The 22,876-nt window shown below is 44.1% G+C and overlaps 1 protein-coding gene across 3 annotated transcripts; it reads left to right on the plus strand.

The window, feature by feature from the left end:
• The first annotated feature begins 380 nt into the window (after window positions 1-380).
• Window positions 381-22,271, plus strand: MMEL1 (membrane metalloendopeptidase like 1). Of its 3 annotated transcripts, none has more exons than XM_065696319.1 (24): window positions 381-1,295; window positions 1,429-1,592; window positions 6,418-6,477; window positions 6,892-7,053; window positions 7,454-7,534; window positions 8,018-8,113; window positions 8,373-8,491; window positions 9,146-9,211; window positions 11,043-11,177; window positions 11,355-11,444; window positions 11,707-11,843; window positions 12,314-12,407; window positions 12,644-12,772; window positions 13,053-13,151; window positions 13,476-13,559; window positions 13,831-13,934; window positions 15,892-15,950; window positions 16,656-16,739; window positions 17,913-18,032; window positions 18,163-18,296; window positions 18,752-18,817; window positions 20,173-20,268; window positions 20,779-20,855; window positions 21,242-22,271. In XM_065696319.1, exons 1-24 carry the CDS (start codon window positions 1,246-1,248, stop codon window positions 21,339-21,341), a joined length of 2,406 nt encoding a protein of 801 aa, XP_065552391.1. In that variant the 5' UTR covers window positions 381-1,245; the 3' UTR covers window positions 21,342-22,271. The 3 variants fall into 3 exon arrangements, with proteins under 3 accessions (XP_065552391.1, XP_065552392.1, XP_065552394.1); XM_065696320.1 differs by having other exon boundaries at window positions 381-1,257; XM_065696322.1 differs by lacking the exon at window positions 16,656-16,739 and having other exon boundaries at window positions 384-1,295.
• The last annotated feature ends 605 nt before the right edge of the window (window positions 22,272-22,876 follow it).

Below are 22,876 nucleotides of genomic sequence, written 5' to 3' on the forward strand. Positions count from 1 at the left end.
CTTGACAGAGACCAAGATAACATGACTTAGAGAAATGAGGCAAATCCTCACAGGGGCTTTGAGGCAGAGCACAGACTAGAAGAGGAGACTCAAGACTCCAGCAGAAGAAACTGGCACTTGTCGTTTCCTACCCCATTCACAGAACAGGTCTGTGTTCCCATTCTTGGAAAACTGTGTGCACATTCCCAGTAAACGGGGCTGCCACAGAGCAATCCCCTCTTTGCCCTCAGCACTTCCTCCGGAGCACGCACGGAACTCGGAGTGCTGGGGAAGCGCTTGGGTCATGAGAGGTACCAGCCTGAGGATTTATATAGTGTGAACTTTGGCTGCGACTTACACGAGCTCCATTAAGCAGCCTGCGAGGGGAAAAGAACCCAAACAAACCGGCTTCTCCCTCCTTCCAAAGTCAGTCCTGGAAAAGAATAACCCCCAAGGGAAGTGACATGCCTATCCTGCCTTCTTTCACTCTCTTCCCAGTTGTTACCAGACAGATTTCCAAGCAGGAGCTCAAACGAATCCTGTTCCACAGCCCGCACCAGCCTATAAATCAGCGCGCTCCGCACCAGGAGCCGTTCCCACACACGGCGCTCCCGCAGCCGGGGACTCGGTGGGTTTGCACCTCCTGACTCCCCACAGCAGCCTCCAAAGGGGCCGGCGGCAGAGCCCCGGGGGGCTGCAGGGAAGCCGGCAGAAGCCGCCGCGGAGCTGCCGGAGCGCCGTGGCCAGACCCGGCTGCGCTGCGCTCCCTCCGCCCGCCGCGGCGCTGCCCCGGGGCTCGGAGCTGCGCACGGCAGAGCGCGGGGCTTGGAGCATGGCCCTGAGGCACTGGAGGCCAGCGGCTCCTGCGGACACGGGCTCTAGGAGCGTTCTACTCGCCACATCCTTCATCTGTGCCAGAGGCGGAGCAGACCGAGCCCAGAGGCACTCGCACCTCGCAGGAGCTCTGCTTGGACTGCTGCTGCTGACAGAGCCCCACAGACCTGCTCACAGCCACTGAAGGAGGAGGAAGATCCTTCCAAACAGCAGAAGACTTTTCCGAGCTGGGAGTGGAAGGAGGCAGCTTTTCCCCCTCCTTCCCTGTTTGGGAGAAAGGAGTTGCCCAACCTGGTCATGAGACTTTTCCACACTTCCCAAAACAGGCTCCTGAAGTTATGACACTGCAGCATGGAGAGGCTGGGGTAGTGCAGTCCCAAACAGCCCCCCAGCAGCACATCCCGAGTGCTGGCAGCCTGGCAGGCACAGGAGATGGAGAATGAGGTTGGCAAAGCTGTGGACAATCAGATGGACAAATACGTGTAATAATTTGGAAGTTTCCTTTATCTTTGCTTTGATTCTGCTGCCTTTTCCCTCCCTGATTTGCCATGCATTCATCCCTATATTGATTTAGCTGAGCTGTTAATGCTTTCTTACCATTCCCTCCTCCTTTAGAGTTACAATAATGGGGAAATCAGAAAGTCAAATGGATATTGTGGAAAAATCAACAAAATCTGGAAAGAAATCATGGAGCTTCGTATCCATCGGTCTGGCTGTCTTGCTGCTCCTCATGACCTGCGCAGTGGTCGCCCTGGTGATCCTCTATGCCAGCAGCAGAGGTAAGGAACCTGGGAATAAAGAATTCCCCTCTTCCCTCCGCAGAGGATATAAAGTGCTTTTGCAGAGCTACATGCAAAGTACAGGCAGACAGCGAGGTCACCCCTGTGAGGGACGCGGCTGCCTCTGCCTTGTGCCAGGCTCAGGCATGGGGAGGGTTAGCTTGGATTTTCTTTCCTTTTCAAGTTATGTGACTAACATTCTATGTGTTTAATTCATTTCATGCATTTGGTTGGGTTTTGCATAGTTTTGACAACAGTTCTTGTATGTTTTAGAAGGAAGATGTGTGTCTGTGTGCTGACATTTCCTTATCTCATAGAAGCCTGAGTCAAGGTTTGTTATTGCCAGGAGTTGTAAAGCTCCAGCTGCTTAGCAGATCAAAAGGGAGACTGCTTATTACAATGGTGTGCTGCCGAGGAAGGGAGGCTACTTCACTATCGCATCAGGCAGTTTGATCCCTAGGAGAGATTTCAGGGACTTTCATGCAAGAGTCTTGCCAGGAACCCGACAGTGAGGCACATGAAGGTGCTGTGCCTGAATACGCCAGCAGCAGAGCATGCTTACTCTCAAAACTAAGTTTTCCCCACTAGCACATCAAGTGCTAAGTCCTATTTAAAGCCCCTGTGAAGCAGCACTGGTAGCAGCAGCTGCCTCATGTTCCTCATTTCCATCAGTGCCTCTTGGATTCAGGGCTTTGCTAAAACACTAGGGAATAAAACAAAGTATGAATAGCAAAACTGAAGCGAGGCATTGTTTTCTCCTTACCTTGCCACTGCATCCCCTGCCTGCAGTGAACTGCTTTCCTCAGCACTTGTAAGTAAAACCCTGCACAATGATGAGTAATATTCACAGGAAAATCCTTTTTACTGCTCACTCCTTTTGCTACAAGCTATTCAGTGTTACCAGCACTTGTTTCAGTGTTAGATTAAATCTCAGAGCATTTGGTACTGACAACACTCATCAGAAAGTTATTCTGTTAGTTCAGGAGATGGGAGGAAAGAATTGCTCAGGGCTGCGTCCTAAGGTAGGAGTTTCTGTATCAAAATATTGAGCTATGCAGAATTTTGTTGCATGCATGCCTAAAGGAGGTGAGAAATCTGCTCTACATCCTTGCTGCTTGGGTGCAGGCAAACCAGAGTTCAGGTACCAGTAACATTTGCCCAAATGTTGGCGTCTCATCCCAGCCCATGTGAATCATTTGTGCACATGAAGCAAGTGCTGTTACATTTCTTTGCTGGAAGGTTTATCTATCAGAAAGCAGTTCCAAAATCCTAAGTGTTTTGCAGGCTCCTATCAGCAGTTAAACTTTCATGGGAAATGTTTCTTAGATTCAGACATCCCTGTGCACAATGTGAGTGCAAGGTGACTGCAGAGCTCATGTGCTGCTTGTCCTGTACAGCAGGCAGCCTCTCGGGCTCTTCTCTCTTGCCTTCAAGGAGTGTTTGCAGCACTGACCTAGAGGCAGCTTCTGTCCATTTATGTCTGGTTTAAACCACGACAACAGCTCAACTATTTATAGCAGTTAGCATCTGTAATACATGTAAATACTGACTGGGATGTTCATCTACGTACCTAGCCAACAAACACACTGAAGCTCTCACAGCAATACAGTTACGTAGTTCTAGAAGCAGTTTGGGGATTTTCTGACATCTAAAGAAGTTTCCATACCCATAAAACCTCATCTAAATAAGCTAAAGGAAACTACTGTAAGAATATCAGAGTAATATTTGGGTGAGCATGGAAAGGGAAGCAGACAGAACTGAAGTCATTTGGCTCTGACATCGAACACACCATGCTCTCAATCTTTCCATCACACCCACACGTACATCTCTGCAGCCTTTTCACAGCTCTCAGCTCTGTTCTACAAATATTTACCAACCTCCAGGTCTTGTTACTTGTTGGAAAGGTTGCAGGCCAAAGACCATCACATCACTGTCAGTGACTCCTCCAGACAACTTAGTTACACACAACTGCCACCCTCACCTCATTGCTGGTCCTGACTGCTCAAAGTCCTGTTAATTCACTCTCTGGCTTCCAAGTTTGTAGGGTTTCTCAGAAGCAAGGTGCAGACACAAGCAAACCCCAACACTTGTGCATCCCCACAGGTTTGAAGACACTGACATCGGGTACAGCCCTCTCAGATGAAGAGCAGCTAAGTTTGGCAGTTACATCATTTGTGGCAAACAATTCGGTACTAGAATAGCAACAGAGGCAGTCTGCAGTGCCGACAGCACTTGTGCAAATGAGATCTGTGTGATAAACAGAGAAGGTGCTGAAAGGTAAAGCTCACACTTGACTGCCTGATGGCAACTGTGGATCTAATTGTTTCGATGTGTGCCATCCCCAGCCATCTGTGGCCTTCAAAACGCAGTGGGAAAACACTAAACACTAACTGCTTGTACAGAATGATTTGCTTTGCTTTTGTTGTCTAAAAAGGAACTTCAGAAATGCTGTGAAAAGCAACTTGTGTTTTAAAAACTGGACATGCAAGAGATGAATGGTGAAGGGCTGTTGGTGCTCTGCAGAGCTCAGAAGTTATTCTTCAGCCTGCAGAGTGCTCAACGATTCTTTTCTACCTACAAGACTATTGACAGAGCAAGAGTGTGACCTCCTTGATGAAGCAAATGCAAGGGTAATGCTGCAGAGGTCCTGAATTTCAAGAGCCAAGAAGGAACTTAGTTCTGCACAAAGTAGCTCCAGTGATTAAATATTCCTGGTCCGTTTCTGTTCCTCTGCATCCCTCTCTGATTGTTTAAGAGGTGTACAGAAAGAAGGTGTCTCAGGAGGAAGAGGTGGGGAAATGGAGTGATTAATTTTAAGAGGAAAAAAAGCCTGTAAGGATCTGGATGAACTTGGCTGTGGGAGAAGCCAAGTGGGAGGTGCGGTTTGATGGGAGAAGAGACAAGAACTGATTCCCTGCAAACCCTTCCACTGATGTCTTCACTTTCTCTGCAGCAGGGGGAACATGGGATTCAGAGCTGAACAATCTGTGCTAATCTTCTCCTACAAATCACTATCTTCATGCCTTGTATGACTGTCAAACATGAGGCCATGTCCCACTTACGATCCCACTCACAACTCTATGTTCAGTAATTTCCCATTACGTCCACAGGATTTAGACATTGGGTTTGTTTCAGCTTTCAGGCTTTGAAGAACATTAACCCAAGTTGTCCCTCCCACACCTCTATTGCAGCAGTCTTTGTCCGTGGCTATCAAAGCAAGGAGTCTTTATGTCGTAGCTCAACCTGTCAGCAATATTTAACTAGGGAGGAAAAACGAGCATATAGAGAAATAGAGGTATTTCTAGTGAAACTTGGGCAGTTCTTTTTGGCAAAGCAGTTTGAGAAAATGAAGTGCGGAGTTGCCCGGCTCAGGCTTCAGAAGGTGTGGTTTGAGTTTGTTTCCAGGGGTTTGGAGTTCCAGAGGTGCAGCAGGCAGAGCATCAGTCAAGGGAGCAGAGACCAAATGAACACATTGTGAAGCAGAACAGGGCAGTGTTGGTCATCTGTCATACAGTCAGGTTGGCTTGGTTCTTTGTCAGGAGTGCTGCTGAGGCACAAGAGAGAGTTGATAGAAAGACAAAGAAGCCCCTTTCAGAAGTAGCTGAGAGTCCCTCCCCAGCCATTTCTGGGGTTGTGGCACAGTTTCAGAGCCCTGAGTGGGCAACCAAGGTTTCAGAGCAGATTTGGCTTCCCTGTTACACAGCTCAGTTACATTTCCACAATCACAAGAGCTCTGTGAACACGAGGAGTCAGAACCTTGTTGAAAGCAGTTGGGTTCCAGGAACTGAAGTGAGATATTGTCAGGTTACATTAAAGAAGCCAACGAATTGTTACCCATGCTTTGCTCATCCCATGTTCAGATTGCCAGACACTGAACTGTAATAAGGCATGCAGTTATTCTAATGCAGATCTGCTCCCACGCAGCACGACAGCTCGCAGCTGAACCCTGAACGGTACATTCCCAATCACAGTGGGGGCTTTTTATGTTGCTTCCACTGATGAACTTCAAAGCCCTCTTCTCTTCCCCACTGCTTTATTTCTCTCTGAATTACTGTAATCTTGTTTGCTGTCACGTAAAACACTTTAATTGGAAGGGGTTTTTAGTAGCTCTTTTCTGCAAACATCCTAGCATAAGGGTCAAACAGAAGTTTAAAACCACGGCTAATCCTGTTGCAAAGGAAGGGTATCAGGTTTTCCTTTTCCACTGTGGAAGCAAGTAGTTGTCTGTTTAACGCCAGGAGCTATTGAGCTAGTCCAGGCTCACAAAGGGAAATTAAACCAGCAAAATTAATTAGTGTGTGCCTGGGGCAAAGGCCACTCATGAGGCTGGGTGCTTGGATACCCCCACCCCAGTGCCATACACAGGTGGCCTGACCAGCACCACAAGCACATTCACTTCAGTACTCAGCATGAAAAATTACATGTTCATGTGCAAAGACTTTAGTGCAAGTCCACAGCAGAACTTTGAAGGTCATGAAAGAGCCTGGATCCTTAAAGCATCTGAATAGATTGTCTAGAAAGGGGTCTGATACACTCAGTATGTGTCAGGAAGACTGTGGAGTCCATTAGTAGGTATTCTCCTTCCAGGAGAGTTCAGACTCACTGTCAGGACTGTTGTAATACTGCTTCCAATAAATTCCTCATAAATCTGCAGATAAGAGATGTCTTCACAGCTGTCAGTTGGTACCATTTACTGGCACTAACATCCACTCGCTTGCTCTAAAACTAAACAGGGCTGTCCCTGAGGTTGGGCTGCTGGCAAGTGACATTGGTAGCTTTTTCTTTCCAAAGAAACTAATTTACCTGCTTATTCCTCTTCCTGCAGGCACTCACTATGGCACCAATTCAGGCAGCGTATGTACCACCCCTGGATGTGTTACAGCAGGTAATGATTGTTACTGTGGATGATTATTGAGAACTTTCCCTCACAGAGAATGCATTCAACACATGGGGCTATTCCCCTGCTTATTTCTGGCATCTGCTTGTACACCTCAAGACAGCAAAGACTCCAGCACAGATGTTCCCATCGCTGCCTTCATTGGTGGGTACCTAAGCTAGGGCCCTAGGGGAGAACTGGCCTACTATTCAGAGGCTCCCTCTGGAAAGCAGTACAGTTGCACTGCAAGTGTCTGTCAAAGGCTTCCTCACATTGCATGAGAAAACAGGCTCCTTTGAATTATAGTACACGAGTCTTATCCTCTATAAGTAGCATAAGCAAGGTGCCTTCTTGACAGCCTTTGGTAGTCCCAGAGATTACTGGGCAGCCTCTGGAATTCACCTCTCCAATTTTGATGCCCAGCTGCTAGAATAATCCAGAACATGGACCCAACAGCTGACCCGTGCAAGGATTTCTACCAGTACGCCTGCGGGGGCTGGCTGAATCGGCACGTCATCCCAGAGACCAGCTCCAGATACAGCATCTTTGACATCCTGAGAGATGAGCTGGAGATCGTCCTCAAAGGTAGGAATGGGGCTCCTCTCTGCTTGGCTGTGCACTTGTGGTTGGCTTCACAAGTTACTTACTGCACGTTTGACAGAGAAATAAACTTCCATAGAAGTGCTGTGTTGATCGGGAGTTTTTTCTCTAGTCCTTTAATCTCCACATCTCTTACTACAGCCATTTTGTGGGAACATCCTGCTCCCACTAAAAATTAGCCATAGGTGCTGTGGTAGTAACTTCAAAAGGAGCACAACAAGCTGTAGCATGACCTTTCCCCATTAATAGCCTCTTTAAAGAGCACTCTAGTTGCACAGTGGTTGAAGCCTACAATAACAGGTACTTATCATAGCCCTGAACTCTGTGATTTCTGTGACAAGATCAAAGCTCTTCAGAGCAGAATTCTCACTGGTTCTTTCCCCAGGTGTGCTGGAGACTTCAGATCAAGAGGACAGAGAGGCATTTCAGAAAGCAAAAATACTTTACAAATCATGCATGAATGAGAGTGAGTCTCTTCTTATTCCATTAATTCTCTTGTCCAATACCAGATGTACAAAAGTACCAATGTACTTTTGAGCAAAAGGCCAGTCAGTATCCATCTAACCTGCATGGCTTTGCTTGGAAAGCTAAGCTTCAGATGAAGATGCCTTGGTACATCATTAAGGCTTAAAAGACACATTCTGGGGTGTAGAAAGGACAGATATTTATTACCCACCTCTAGTATTAACAGAAAGCCTTCCCTTCTGAATGGAGAAAATGTGTCCCATTTCCTCCTTTCCAAACTAATTCAGTCAAAATCAGTACTGAAGTCAACATAAGTACTTGATTAATTTTCTGAAGACCAATACAGGATGATTTAACTATACCTCTTATTTCCTGCTATGATGAGTGCAGTTTCAGATTTAAACTGTCAGGCCTGTTATCTGTGTTAATTCATTCCCCCTCAACCCCCATGGAAACAATATAATGTTTGGTTTTCCACTCTCAGGTCTTATAGAGCAGCGAGATTCATTGCCTCTGCTAGAGGCCTTAAGGATGGTTGGAGATTGGCCAGTAGCTTCTGCAGACTGGAATAAGACCAAAGGTAATGCTGTGCCTTAGAGTGCAGGAGTGTTAAGTCAGAATTAGGAGACTATTGTCATTGAATTAGATCCTCATTTTAACTCTTCCTTCATTAACAAAAATCAGGGTAGCATGCGTATTTAGCAGTGTCCTGTACAAGTATACCCATATCATGTCCACTCTGGTTCCAAACAGTTTCAGCAATAAGCTTGAAACTACACAACTGAATCAGTCCTCATACATATTGATAAATGATGTGTATTTTTCCTTTCATCTCCCAGAGGCAAACTGGAGCATGGAAGAAAAACTCTCCATAATGAACTCCAGATTTAACAAACGTGTCCTCATCGACATGTTTGTGTGGAATGATGACCGGGATTCCAGCAGACACATCATTTATGTAAGGAAAACATTTCAGGGAATTATTTATATGCCAGAATCATAATGGATGGTTATTGACACTGCATAGAGATCAGCTTCCCTTAGTCAGGGGGTGTGCACAACACTGGCAAAGCCTGTGCACCAGTTCTGAACCCCAATGGCAGTCCTGCTGGGAAGCATTTGATGGAAGCATAATTTTTGTTGCAGTCAAAGAAATAAAACAATCAATGGACCTTTGCTGATTTACAGCACTTAAGGGCTGTAAATTCTTGTGTCTTGCAAAGTGAGGTTTAATATACAGCAGGGAACCATGTTTTTAAAGTATGCAGATAATTCTTCAGAGCCTGTCCACGTAGCTCATGCAGGAATTCCAGCCCTCAAGTCAAACAACTTCTTTTCCAAGTTGCTTTATTTTTAGATCACAAAGGTTACTGAAAGATTTGGTTAATGACCCACAGCAAGCATCCATCCTGCCCTTATCTAAAACCCAGAGACAAAAGCTGCACTTTCTATCTCATGCCAGTTCCTAAAGGTCTTTGATTAGAGTGTACTAGTGTCATTCCAACACTGAAACGATGGCAAAAGAAGCATTTTGTGTTGCCTTTCAAGGATACTTTTGGACAACACCAGTTCCTGTTCCTCACTAACTAAAGAAATGTATGATTTCCTTCAGATTGACCAGCCAAGCTTGGGAATGCCATCCAGGGATTACTACTTCAATGGGGGCAACTATCAAAGAGTAAGTATTCCTTCTAATTTATTTGCAGTGCGCTACTAATACAACTTTATTACTTACCCCTGTGTGTTGGAAACCTCAAATACATGAATCATTGCAACGCGTGACAATCAGAACCAGACTGTGATGCTCATTGTTACAGTTTTTCCTATTACACCAAAATTGGAGAGTTTGCTAAAGGACTGGCAACTGCAAGTATCAAACCTCCCAGACCTGGCCACTTCATACAGATGAGGAGGGTCTGGGAAAATAAAGCCATCACTGTTTAGAGCTTAAAAGAGTCATTTTGAAGGATAGATTCATATTTTCAGTGCAGGTTATCTTGGATTCACTTCTATCTTCTTCTAAAGCCACTGCTTCTGGCTACTATTTTATAAACTGCTGGAAAGATGGATTATAGACATAGGAGAACTATTGCCATACTGGATCATATTTGAACATATAATACCCCAAAATACATTAGGTGGAACACCAAAATATTCAGAATTTATGTGTTCATTTAGGGGGAGAAAAGTTTAAGGACAGTGTTTTATATGAAGCAGCAGAAGCTGTATGAACGGAACAGATCCTCAGCCAGTAAGAATCCACTGCCATTTACCCTCCTTTCTGTCCCAGATGACATGAAAACACAAAAACTCCATGCAGTTGTGTTGGGAACTGCACATAGCTGCTGGAACTGGGATTCTGTTCTGCAAGTTTCACCTTTATAGTGCCAGATATAGTAGAAAGAGGGACATTTGTGCATCATCACATGAAAGTCAGACTTAGATTGACTCGTAGGAGGTAGAAAATCAAGTACAGAACATAGACAATCCTACATTAGCAAAAGAAAACCAGTACTGCTCAATACAGTTTTAATTTGAAGCTATAAAGAAGAAGGGCAGAGGCTGTGGTTTTAACCTGAATGAATAAGGAGGCACGACCCCTTTCTGTTTGGTATTTAACAGCTCACTTCCCACAGACAATAAGCCAAACTCTGATGACCCAAACCCCCCCTGTGCTTAGGCCAGCATCTTTTGGCAGAGCTCCTGCTGAGGCCTCTGGGAACCTGGCCTGATTAAGGCTCAGCATTCAGCCTCAAAACACAAATCATCCTCATCATGGAAATGCCCAGACTCCATTTCGCAACAGTTCCTGTATTTATCTGGTTTCTAAGGTCTATGGCAGAGGAGAAGGATGCAAGAATAGGTAGTATTAAGCTTTCCTGTATCAGAGATCAGTACTCCCTCAGCAGCCACGTATTTTTTCAAGGCCCATTCTGAGGCATAAATCACAGCCATATCCTCCTGCTAGAAATAATGCAAAGGTATCACTGGGAACCATCTGAAACAGAGCTTTTCTTTCAGACAATAAAAACAGTTTAGAAGATTTATGGTATTACTTTCAGAGAACTTAAAACCCTCTATGTTTACCCTGGTATCTGGCTAGTGGGACCACTGTTCCCACAGTGTAACTCGAAGCACAGAGCTTTCTTTTTGCTCAAGTAGTAATTCTAACTCAGAATGCCAGAGTTGGATTGCACAGGGAAGCAGAAAGTGTTGCTTTCAGTCTGTATTTTGAGACTGCAGACTGCACTCTAAGGTATTCCAGGATGAACTAAGGTCTTGGGTACTGCAGTAGTATCTATAACAGTGGCGGTTCTGGGGGAAACAGGAAAACTGGAGTGGGGAGGGTTGCACTGGAGGCAAGGGCAAAGGCTGTGACCCTGGGCCCAACTCCTTCACAGCACACCTTAAAGCTAAAGGGACAAGAAGAATGGTTGCTCAATGACAGATGATAGACAGCAAACTTTTTCTTCACAATGCTACACGCATGCTCTGTTTCTTGTGTGCAGGTGAGAGAAGCTTACCTGCAGTTCATGATCACCATTGCCAAGATGATCCGGGAAGACAAGAATATGTCTAAAGACGATTCCTTTGTCCAAGAGGAAATGGCAAAAGTTATGGAGCTCGAAACAGAGATTGCAAATGTGAGTACAGAAACCGAGACCTTCTCTGGATACTGAGGAGGGAGCAAGGAGCAGGAGGGAGAATCTGGTTTATTTGCATGTTATCCAAGTGTATGTATGTGCACCTACATGCATGTGATTTCAGCCACTGTCACTTGTGCCAGCTGATTCTAGTAATAACCTTGTGAATGTCTTCAGGCAACTACCCCAGCAGAAGAAAGGCATGATGTAACCCTGCTGTACAACAAAATGACCTTAAAAGAACTACAGGAAAAGTTTGCATTGAACGTAAGTGTTTAAAGAACAGTCTGATACTTGCAGCCTCCTCTTACTGCCATGTCCATTGGAAATGGCTTTGTGAATTGATCAGTAATGCAACAGAGGTATAAAATTATTCCCATTCTTAATCTTGTATTCAGAGTCTCTTACAAATCATTTTTCTACCGAACACCACTACAACTACATTGAATTGCATAGTCTGTAGAAAGTCCAGACAGCTACTAAGGCACTGAAACATCTGGTATTAGCACATGTCTTTCTGTCTGCCTAGGAATTTAACTGGACCTTCTTCATCCAAGGTGTTATGTCTTCAGTGAGTGTTCAGGTGGACCAAGAAGAAGAGGTTGTTGTATATGGCATGCCCTATCTGCAAGAGCTGAAAGCTATTATCTCCAAGTACTCAGCAAGGTAAAGAAACTTGAGAATATCCAAGACAAAAGTCATGGAAGTATTGTGGGAATCCATATGACTGGGCCCACTTGCTAGTTGTGCCAGAGCCTCTGAGAAAAATGACACCACTTCTCTGTGAAACATGGGCAATGTCTTCAAAGGTCCTTGGGTACCAAAGTATCCGTGGCACTGGGTGTCCCCCTGCTCAGAAAAGGGTAAATGGGAAGAAAAAAAGATACATCACAGGCTTATAGCTCTTGTTCTCTAGAAAGAAATTAATCCCCAACAGACATGGTAGCCCAGTCCTCAGCCTGGAGGCCTCTACAGCAGGTTAGATAAGAACAGTCACCTGCAGATGCTATGAAAGTGATGACTGGCAGCAATCATTTGCTTTCTTATCTTCCTTCAGAGTTAAAATCCTCCTCTGCCTGCCTGCACTAGTGTTGCTCCTCCCAGGGGATTAAGCTCAGCTTTGCTTTCCCACACAGCACCATCCAGAACTACCTCATTTGGCGACTGGTGATTGATCGGGTCAGCAGCTTGAGCCGGCGTTTTAAGGATGCTCGGGCCAGCTACAGGAAGGTATTTCCTCTCTTCCTAAAGAGATCATAGAGCATAGTACTAGAAGAGAGTCCCAGAGTCACCAGATCAAGTCCTTGTCAACACAATGACATCTTTATGTCATGTCATCCCCAAAGAAATCCAAGAACAGCAGTCACAGCAATGGAAACCCTTGTCTTAGGTTAGCCTCCTCTTTTGGCAATGACTTGGGGAAGAAACGCACAGACAGAACTAATCCTCGGTGCTCTGTATGACAGGCACTTTACGGGACAACATTGGAGGAAGCCCGCTGGAGGGAGTGTGTGAGTTATGTCAACAACAACATGGAGAACGCGGTGGGAGCAATGTATGTCAGGGAGACATTTGCTGGTGAGAGCAAGAGGATGGTATGTAGTTTACCCTTCATACTACTGTACAACCACAATGTCTGCAGTGCCCATTCCCCTCCACCTGATCTCCCAACCTGTTTTGTCTGTTAAAGATGTCAATCAGCCAAGAGTCAGAAGGCACAAGGATGCATTTATGATGCTCTTTTAAACGCTGAGTACCAGGTTTTAGAACACAGAATATGGGGACATCATGTCAGTAGGAAGCTTTTCATCCCTCCTTAGCTCTGCCTGGGGAAAGCAGCATGGAAATGATTAGTTTCTTACTGCCTTTCTTTAGGTCCGAGATTTAATAGACAAGATTCGTGAAGTGTTCATTGAGACTTTAGATGAGTTACAGTGGATGGATGAAGCATCTAAAGAGAAAGCTCGTGAGAAGGTCAGAGAGAACAAGGAACTTCAATATTCCATCATGAATATGTAATCTTTGGAATTTTGTAGCATCACTATTCCCAGTTCCTCTACAAATCACAGGAAGAGACTTTGATGTTCACTATCCTGTTCTCCATTACCCTGTTACATTGTCCTTTTCTTTTCAATCCTTTGTTAGCTCACATACATTTTTATTTCCTTTTAATGAGTCTTGTGAACCACATTAAGTCTCAGTAGGCAATAGGGAGCATTTGAACAAGGTCTTTAAATATTTGCTGCCAGATTCTCACAAACAATTCAGCGGAAAAAACATTAAACTCTTTTCTTCTAGGCAATGGCAATTAAAGAACAAATTGGCTATCCAGATTATATTTTGGAAGATCACAATGAAAAACTGGATCAGGAATATGCCAACGTAAGAATGCTGTGCATGCCTCCATGTATAACAGCCTACACTTATTTTCTTGCCACTTGGAATGCCTAAACCTGTGCAAATGTGATTTCCAAGTGATTGGACAGCACACAGAATTGTGTTGAACATGCTAATAAATAAATGCATGCAAAAAGCTAGCTAGTAAGTGATACCTTGTAATCAAAGCATTGTGTAGGAGATAGGCTGTGTGGTATGAGGAATCCCTCTGTCCCCTCAGCTTACTCATAAACACACTTGGTGTCTGTTTCTTCAGTTAAACTTCAGTGAACACAGTTACTTTGAAAACATTCTGGAAAACCTGAGAGCTGGAGCCCAGAAGAGCTTGAGGAAACTTCGTGAGAGAGTTGACCAGGACATGTAAGTTACAGCCACAACTGACTTCTGAGGTAAGGGTGCCAAGGGGCAAGTCCTACACTGTGGATAGCAGAGAACGCTGTCTGAGAACGTCTTGAGACAAAAGTATGTCAACCACCTCTTTACAAAGCCTACAATATCACAGTTAGTAACAAGCAAGCAAACAAAAACTCCCCAGAGAGAAGCATCAGTCAAATTAATTGTTGCAAAGCCTGTTCATTTCTCCTGTCCTCTTCCTGTGAAGTGGTTTTAACTCAGAATGCAAGCACACAATGCAGACACTGAGAAACCTCCAGGAAGTTACTGGTGAATAATTCACCAAGGGAGTCTTCTGATCAGGCAGCTAAAACCCAGCATTTTCTGCTCCCTCATTTCTGGAGGAATCAATCATGGTGCTCTTTATAGCAAGAGTTCTTGCACAGCACTGGTGTTCTTAATCCACAAACTGTTATTGATCACTGCTGCCTTTTACAGTCTGCCTGCAGACAGATGGTAGCCTTTCAGCCAGAATTCCCAACACCCCTGCTCATTCAAGGCATGGTTTAAAGCACATTTGTGGGAACCCTTTCATGGATTCATGAATTAGGCTTTTTTTTGCCTGGTAGTTTGATGATATATGAAATACTTGGCACTTTTTCCATGTAATGAACCACATCTTACTAGTAATCTCTCTCCAGCAGCTTGAAGGGTTTCCCCAAGGAGACATAAAACCACTTATCACTCCAGATCACTGTTTAATTACACTGGAGTACCTAACTACTATGGCTGATATCATCAGCTAATCATTGCAGTTAAGAATACTAGCCATTGCTCATATTCAGAGCCTTCTGGGGAGGGTGGGGGCAAGTTGTTAGAGGCTACCTGGCCAGCTGCAAGCATTTCATGTCAAGCATGCCAAGGAGAAGCTTATGGACCAAGAGCATGGTCTGAACTGAAGGCCAGTCTGCTTTCACAACAGAGTGGCCTTCAGAGAACAGCTGCCCTGAAAAACCTCAGTACCACCTTGACCTCAGGAACAGATTCCTACTCCCTCTTTATGCATGTGTTACACACAGGTCAGTGCCATACCAGCACCTCTCCCACTTAATCCTGTTCGCAGGCTGAGATGAGCAGTCCCCTCTATTCTGTTAGTTCAGAGTAACCAACTTGTCAAGAACTGGAAGATACAGACATGTGCTATATTTCTTAAGCAGGAAATTTCATTCTATCCCACAGCAGCCCACAAGTAGTTATGTCAAAACACTAGCACCTGGGGCATCACAAGATACTGTAAGGACAAGAGATGTGGGAAGAATATCACAGGCTGATGCTGCTGAATACTTGTCATGAGTTTATGGCTTCAGACTGTTCTGGATGGTTCATGACGGCACTGTGTGTCAGAGGTAGAAGAGAAGGGGAGGAGAAAGAAAAATATAAAGACTAAAAGTTATGAAGGTACTGAAGGAAGTTTCCAGAAGCAGCCTACTCAACAATTACTTCTCAAAGTTAACACTCATTATCTATGAAATGTTGGACTCCAAATACAGACATTTAAAACTGAATAATCACAATCAGATTATCTAATTTTTCAAGAAACCAATTTGGCCTTAACTTACTGAGTAACGGCCTTCTGCTGCTCAGTGTCCTCTAAATGCCAGCTGTCTTTTGAATGTAAACTGTTGGTTTCCTCTCAAGCTCAGTTAGCATTGAGATGAGCTGGTACCACAGTCTGCCCCAATGTGGCTGTTCAATATTCAAGAGAAAAAGCATTTCTAACTTTAACTTGGCACTGTTTTGGGTAAAAAGTGCCCATAAATGAGACACCAGTTATTTCCTGTGTTAGTATTTAAGTTGTGTTCAGTGGCACCTTTCTTCCTACTTCAGTTCTTCCCATTTATGCAGCCTGCATTTTTTATCAATAACAACTCAATAAAAATGATGTCTAAATCAGGACTAACTTTGGTGCAATGTTTGTTTTCAGATGGATAATTGGAGCTGCAGTGGTCAATGCATTCTATTCCCCCAACCGGAATCAGATCGGTAGGTTCACAGCAGCTTCAAACAGCTCTGTGGAACTGAATCATCAGTCTGTTACCCAGAGGCAAACCTGCCTGTGCCCATGGGCAAGGTGGACATGCTGTTCATCTCAGGCAATCACTTTGTTGATGAACATTCAGCTCCCTGCTGGGCAGACATAGTTTATAGACTGTAATTGGAACAGCTTTATGTTTGAGAGCCTGAGACAGCAACTGCTACTATACGAGTGCAGCTTCAGAGACTAGAGAATGCTCACAGTGTATGCTGGGCTGTCTGTACTCATGTTTCCACATTCCTGATAAACATATGGGCAGCTCTTCAGCTTGCCATCTGTACAGAAGGTACGGAAGTTATATCAATAAGAGGCACACCAGGCTGGAGAAACCTGCCTCTGCTTGTAGAATGTCAGAGCTGGGAGCTTTTGCAGAGCTGCTAGGCTGACCTTCCGTGTTCTTAACAGAGATCTACAGACTTAAGACACAGCAAATATGTCTAGCTGCCCACGCTCCCTGAGCTATGCACATGGCCAGAATACTCAGGTTAAGCTTGCAAATGCTGTAGTCTTGGGTGACTTCCGAGCACCACAAAAGGGAGAGGAACCAAGCAATTCATAGAAAGTAGCGCTTATTCACATTCCCAGGCTGCAGGAAGATCTACTATCCAAGTACTGCCAAATACCATACAAATTAAAATATATGCCCTTTTTAGGCCAGACACCAACTGCATCCTGCTCACAGGGCAAAGGCCAGAAATGGAAAACAACCCAACCAACAGTCACAAGGGAAAACATAGGTAATTGCTAAAAGCAGAAACATCCAAAGCTTTAGCACTCCAACCTCATAGCAAAGAGCAGCTTCCACTTACCGCTATACTGCAGGTCCAGGGAAAGCTGCAACCAGTCCTCAACCTGTGAATGTGCATCACCCTGTAGGCAAGCTCAGGCTCTGTTTTATAATGATGGTAATCAGGTGTGACCCAGCGTTGCAGGCAGGGAAGTTGGCTCTTAAAGAAGCCTGGTTCCTCTACAACTTTGCCTTTTAAGTAATATGGAAGTAACTGGTTTAAGCAACTTGAAGATGAATGTATAAGCCAAAAATTCAAGCACAGCTACCCACAATAGTGTAGATGCCAGTTAAGTCCTGTCTCAAGTTTGAGAGAGATAATTTTCCACACTACTTTTGGTTTCCTGCCTCTGTCTTACTTCTGTCTTACGCATTTCTCCCTGAAATTGTATGGATTAAACTTTCTATATAGTCCAAAAGGGGTTTGTCTCTAAATGAAATAATTGCTTTATAATTTCAGTATCTCACTTCTTACAAAGTATTTTACTAGAATTAATTGCTTTCAATCCTGATTCCTCTAGAAGCGTATGTGCTTTTCATCTTACATAGGTGGGATGAAGACTAAATCCCACCAATTCTATATAAGGTTTTTGTCAGTAGACTGAAGAACAGACCTCCCACTGCTCCCACCCCAGACTGGCTTTCAAGAGAACTTGGTGGTCTGCAGGAATTATCACTGAGTGTTGCTGGTAATCAGCATGTGATTGCCAGCCTTTCTTTAACAAAAATAAAGCAATAAAACATCCATTAGTTCCCCTATAAAATGGCTCTATAATACAAACTGTACCTATCTCTAACAGACAGTTACTGAACATGCTGTTCTTGACTTACTGCAGCATACATTATGGCCCAAATTAGGCTAAAGTCGAAATGTAAATGATGCTTGGTTCTCAAACAAAGAGATACTGTAATTGCAGATGTGCTAAATTAAACCTTCATTAACTTGTCATTTTCCACTTACCAAGAGAGAAACAGTTTCACATGAGGAGGCATGATGTTGTTCCTAATCACTTTATATTTTATGTTCCTCACGGATCTTTAAACCAAGCAAACAATCTGTCTGCAAAGTACCCAGAACTAACAGTGCCTTACAGCATCTCCTTCTCTCCTCCCCTCTATGCAGTTTTTCCTGCTGGGATTCTACAGCCCCCCTTCTTCAGCAAACGCCAGCCACAAGCCCTGAACTTCGGTGGGATTGGGATGGTCATTGGCCATGAAATTACCCACGGGTTTGATGACAATGGTGAGAAGATAACTAGGAAAATAGTATTCCTTCAGTTGCCCTCACTACACTGTAAGAAATGGGTTACACAGTGCTGTGGTTGCACACAGGATCACACTCAAAACTCCTTTTGTCTTGGATTTTCATGCAGGCAGGAATTTTGATAAAGATGGGAATATGTTTGACTGGTGGAGCAATTTCTCAGCTATGCATTTCAAGGAGCAGTCTCGTTGCATGGTTTATCAGTATGGGAACTACACATGGGAGCTCGCAGGGGGCCAAAATGTAAGTGAAACCAAGCAATGCCACACCACTGGGTTTGATACCATAATGAATGTAAACTGGGGACACTGGTGTAGCCTAGAAACCCAGCAGTATCTGCATGCAGTGGGTTAATGGTGAGCTGGGCCCATGTGTGCTTTTGCTGCCAGAGCCTACGGGGTGTTTTTGGCAAGGGGGAGGAAATGTGGTGTTTGCTACTGTATTTTGCCATCCTGCTAGTGTATGTTCTGCCCAAAAGCCCATTCCTGTTATATTCCTATATATTCTCTCTGTTCTAACCTACAGCTTTTACCCTATTAAGTTTTTATTTCCATTCTCTCCTTTCTTTGCCCTAGCCCAACGTCCTTCCTTCTGTTCCAGACATGACTGTCTGTGATGTATGACTGTGCTCAGCTCGTGGTTCCGAGCATTGCTAATACTACGGAGTACAGACTAAATGAATGATTGTTCTTTTACAGGTCAGTGGAATAAGCACATTAGGAGAAAATATAGCAGATAATGGAGGAGTCCGACAGGCTTATAAGGTAACCTCCAAATATACTGTGGGGTAACTTTACCCCTGGGATTCAGCAGTGGCATTATTCTGTCAATAAAACATTGACAATTAATGTTGTTACCATATTCAAAAACTTAAAGCCTCAATTATGGATCTAGCAGCTTACATCCCAGTCACAGTGTAGGACTGCTGCATTCTTGCAGCCAGGAGAAGCCCATCTTATTCTCCTGGCTGTACTTTGAGGTACCACAGTGCTTGATGCTGCACACTTCTGTCTCAGGTAATCAAGGGCAACACTCACCAACAGGCACAGGATTTGCTTGGGAGAAGGTAAAAGACCCTCCACTTTTGATTCTGAAAATGACAGCTACACCTTCAAAGAGCTTCTTACGTGGCAACAGAGCATTGATCTCTTGGCAACACAGTCTGGTGATATTGGGAAGCAGAGCAACTGTTTTCCCCAAGTTTATTTCTCTCAAATAAACTCGCAAAGCTGTGCAAACGTGGCAGGGTGCTGTGGGATGACAGGAGCTGCCTGCACAGGACCCTCCAATGTAAATGTATTTTCACCCTCAGCTCTACCTTTGCTGTTTGTGTGCTAGGATCAGGTACTAGAACGTTTGAAATCAGCCAGCGTGAGGACACATTAACTTGTCTCCATTATGTCAATAGACCTAAAAAAAGAAAATTGGCCAATTAATGTGTAACAATACCAGTAATGGATTTAACATTGAGCAAGGTTATTATCTGCTATTTTATGAGCAGCTACCTGAAGAGAGAAAAATCATCATCATAAGGGCTTAACACTTTATTTCCAGACACAAATTCCTAGAGAATAAGTCAGTGGAAGGTGATGATTTTACTTCAAGCTGCAGTCATGGGTGTTCAGGCTCCGCAGCGTGAATGATTGTGCACGTATCACCAGTGGCATGCCTCTCCCTAAAGCAGCAAGTGCCACCTTCCTGAAGAAATGCAGGGTACATCTCCAGGTGACTCTGTAAAGAACACAGAGCTCCTCGTGGTGAAGGTCACCTGGCCAACTGCTACTCTAAAACAACACTTCCATGCAAGAGTCTGCTATTGTTTCCCATTTCATAACAGCTCAGTTCAGAGATTACTGTACTTGAGAAGCTGAATGTGAATTCTCTCTGTGTTACATGGGTTTTGCCAGAACAGTCAACAGAGTGCTTCTGTGACAGCTTTGTCATAAAATTAGCTGCACTATTTGTATTAGAAAGATAAAAACTATGAAAATACAGAAGGGCAGACGTGTTGGGTTCATATACATTGTGACTGAAATCTCACCCCAAATAACATTCAGAATACCCACCATGCCTGAATAGGCCACTCTGCCATATGAATTGCATCTGTGATCATTTCTAGGCCTACTTAAAATGGCTGGAACGGGAAGGGAAGGAGCCAAAGTTGCCAGGACTGAATCTGTCCCACAAACAGCTTTTCTTCCTCAACTTTGCCCAGGTAAGAACACTTGGGGGCAGCCACTACATGCCTCATGAAAGTATAAATTAGGTTATCTTAGAGGTTAGAGAGAAGATCAGTCCCAAGCTCCACTTGGACAACGATTCACTTTTGCACTCATCAAAAGGTCCTCAAGAGAGACTTGAAAAAGATGGCCTGGATGAGAAACTCTTAGCGTAACAAACGTGACACAGTAGGTTAAATATTTGATAGTGGGCCAACACACTTGGTGGTGTGTTTCAGACTCTGAACCTCCAGCTCATCTGGGGAAACACGAGTGAAATCACGGGCTAATATATCTACCCCAAAGCATCGGATCTTAATCCAAGAACTTCATAAAACAAAAAGTAATTAGTTAATAATTACTCTGCTTCCTCAGTACAACATGTTCCAATTATACTATAACAAATTGAGATGGCTGTTAGGAAAAACTTGGAAAAACAGTGAGCAGGTCCCCAAACTGAATTCCCTTTAATACCGCCCCACTAATGATTAATCCTCCTTGTCTAGGTTTGGTGTGGTTCCTACAGACCAGAATATGCTAGCCAGTCCATAAAGACAGATGTTCACAGCCCTCTGAAATACAGGTGCGTTTTACTAACTGATTTACTAACTGATAACTTACTTGGTTCAACCCATTGTGCCAGTATGGCTCAGGAGGAGAGAGAGGCTCACTGCTATGAGTTATATTCTAACAGACAAGATCAATCTGGACTAACTTTAAGAGCTTCTCCCATAGCTTGTAGGACAGTGCTGGAGAGCACATTCCTTTCCTTGGCCTGGTGAATTTGCTAGTCTGTAGAGAATGGACCAGAATGCTCTCTTCCAGCATTTCATTATTCCTATCAGCTGTATTTTTATTGCATAAATTATCCTGTCTTCTGAGACTGGAATTCCAACATAGTTTTCTGTTTTCAAAGCAACAATCTCCATGGCCTGTATCCATGTAAATAAGTTCCTTCTCTTTGTGTAGGGTGATGGGGTCTTTGCAGAACTTTGAAGCATTCTCAGAGGTGTTCCACTGTAAGAAAGGAACAGCCATGCATCCTGCAGAGAAATGCAGAGTCTGGTAACCAAAAACACTGGTGAGAATGACATGTACTCTGTGACACAAACAAGCGATGTGCCTGATGTTCTCCCCTTCAGTCACAGCCAAGGCTCATGGTGCAGCTACTGTAGTGAGAATCCAGGAAACTACAGCCCTCAAGCTCTTACAGTCCCACTGGGAAGCACGCAGGTATCCCAGTGACGGATGGGCTGTGCTGGAAGCCACGGCATGCTCCAGAACAGGAATGACTGTTTCAATGACATCCTGACTGTTATTAAGATACTGCATCAGGGTTACAAAGACTAATTCTTAGATAAAAGCAAAACCAACAACCAACTGTACATCTATTTTTCAGAAAGGAACAATAATTTTAGTCTCTCTTACAACCACCCCTTCTGAGACGCAGCAAACCAGTCTGAAATGCTTCGCTGAACTGTTTCCCAGTGTTCTGAGCCAGTTTCTGGTGCGTTCTTCCCAAATCCAGGTTAGAGCTAGCTTAAACTCCCATGCTGTCTGTATACTTGATCCCTGCTTTGCTGTAAGAGACTGCTGTTTGTCTTACTGTGTACAAAGTGAGCTCTATGTTAAGATGCCTGTCGGCTGCTATCGTAATGCAAAGCTGCACTCTCCTGCTGCACTCAAGTTCCTCTGCTCCAAAGAACAACTGCGACAGGACCTTAAAGTGAGGTAAAGAGATCACATTTTTAGGAGTACAAATTCAGGTGTCATGGTTAAAAGAACAGGGTCCCTCCCTTCAGAGATGTATTTAAAATTATGCTTATTCTTGTAGAAAGTGTATAAAAAATACTCTTTGCCAAACAGCAAACAAGTATCCATGGAAACAATGAAGCTGATTTTAATCCTGTGCCTTTTCATTTTGCCATAGGCTATTTTTCAGTATTTACATTTGAAAATGTAACAAGTATGGGTTTTTAATAAAAGAAATAAGACCACAGTGGCCAATGCAGCAGTTTACTCTAGAGCGAGGGTTTGGGTGCCTCTCCTCAGTAAGCATGCTAATATAGTGACAGTATTTTAAACTGCCAACATTTTGTGCTCAATTTCAAATACTTCTCCAGCAAACGCTTTTCTTTCCAGCACAGAAATCATTGGAAAGCAAGAATGGAACCTAGCACATTGTCTAGAGAAGCCATGGTAGTGACAGGGCACGGCTTTACAAGCATCATATAACCGTGTGTCTCAGTCAGAGACTCCGGTGAACAGTCCTGCTACAACAGAACACCTTCATCAGTAACTAAGATAGCAGATAAATACATGGAACCAGACGGCACTTAGCAAATGCTGCACAAAATACTTCAGCCTAGTGGAAAACTCTCTACCCAGAACTGTTTTGCTGCAGATCTGGTTCCATTTTAGGCTTGTGGGCAATTAAATGTCAGAGAAGCTTTATTACATACTTGGAAAAGAAGAAAGATTCAGATGTTTCCCAGGATGAGGGGAAACTGAAGCCTTTCCTTCTCTCATGCTGCCACCTGGTGGCAAATGGAGCTACAACGTCTAACTCAGACCAAAAGACATGTAAGCATTACAGCTGGCTCA

This window comes from Lathamus discolor, chromosome 16 (genome assembly GCF_037157495.1).
Source record: "Lathamus discolor isolate bLatDis1 chromosome 16, bLatDis1.hap1, whole genome shotgun sequence".
Classification (NCBI taxonomy): Eukaryota; Metazoa; Chordata; class Aves; order Psittaciformes; family Psittacidae; genus Lathamus; species Lathamus discolor.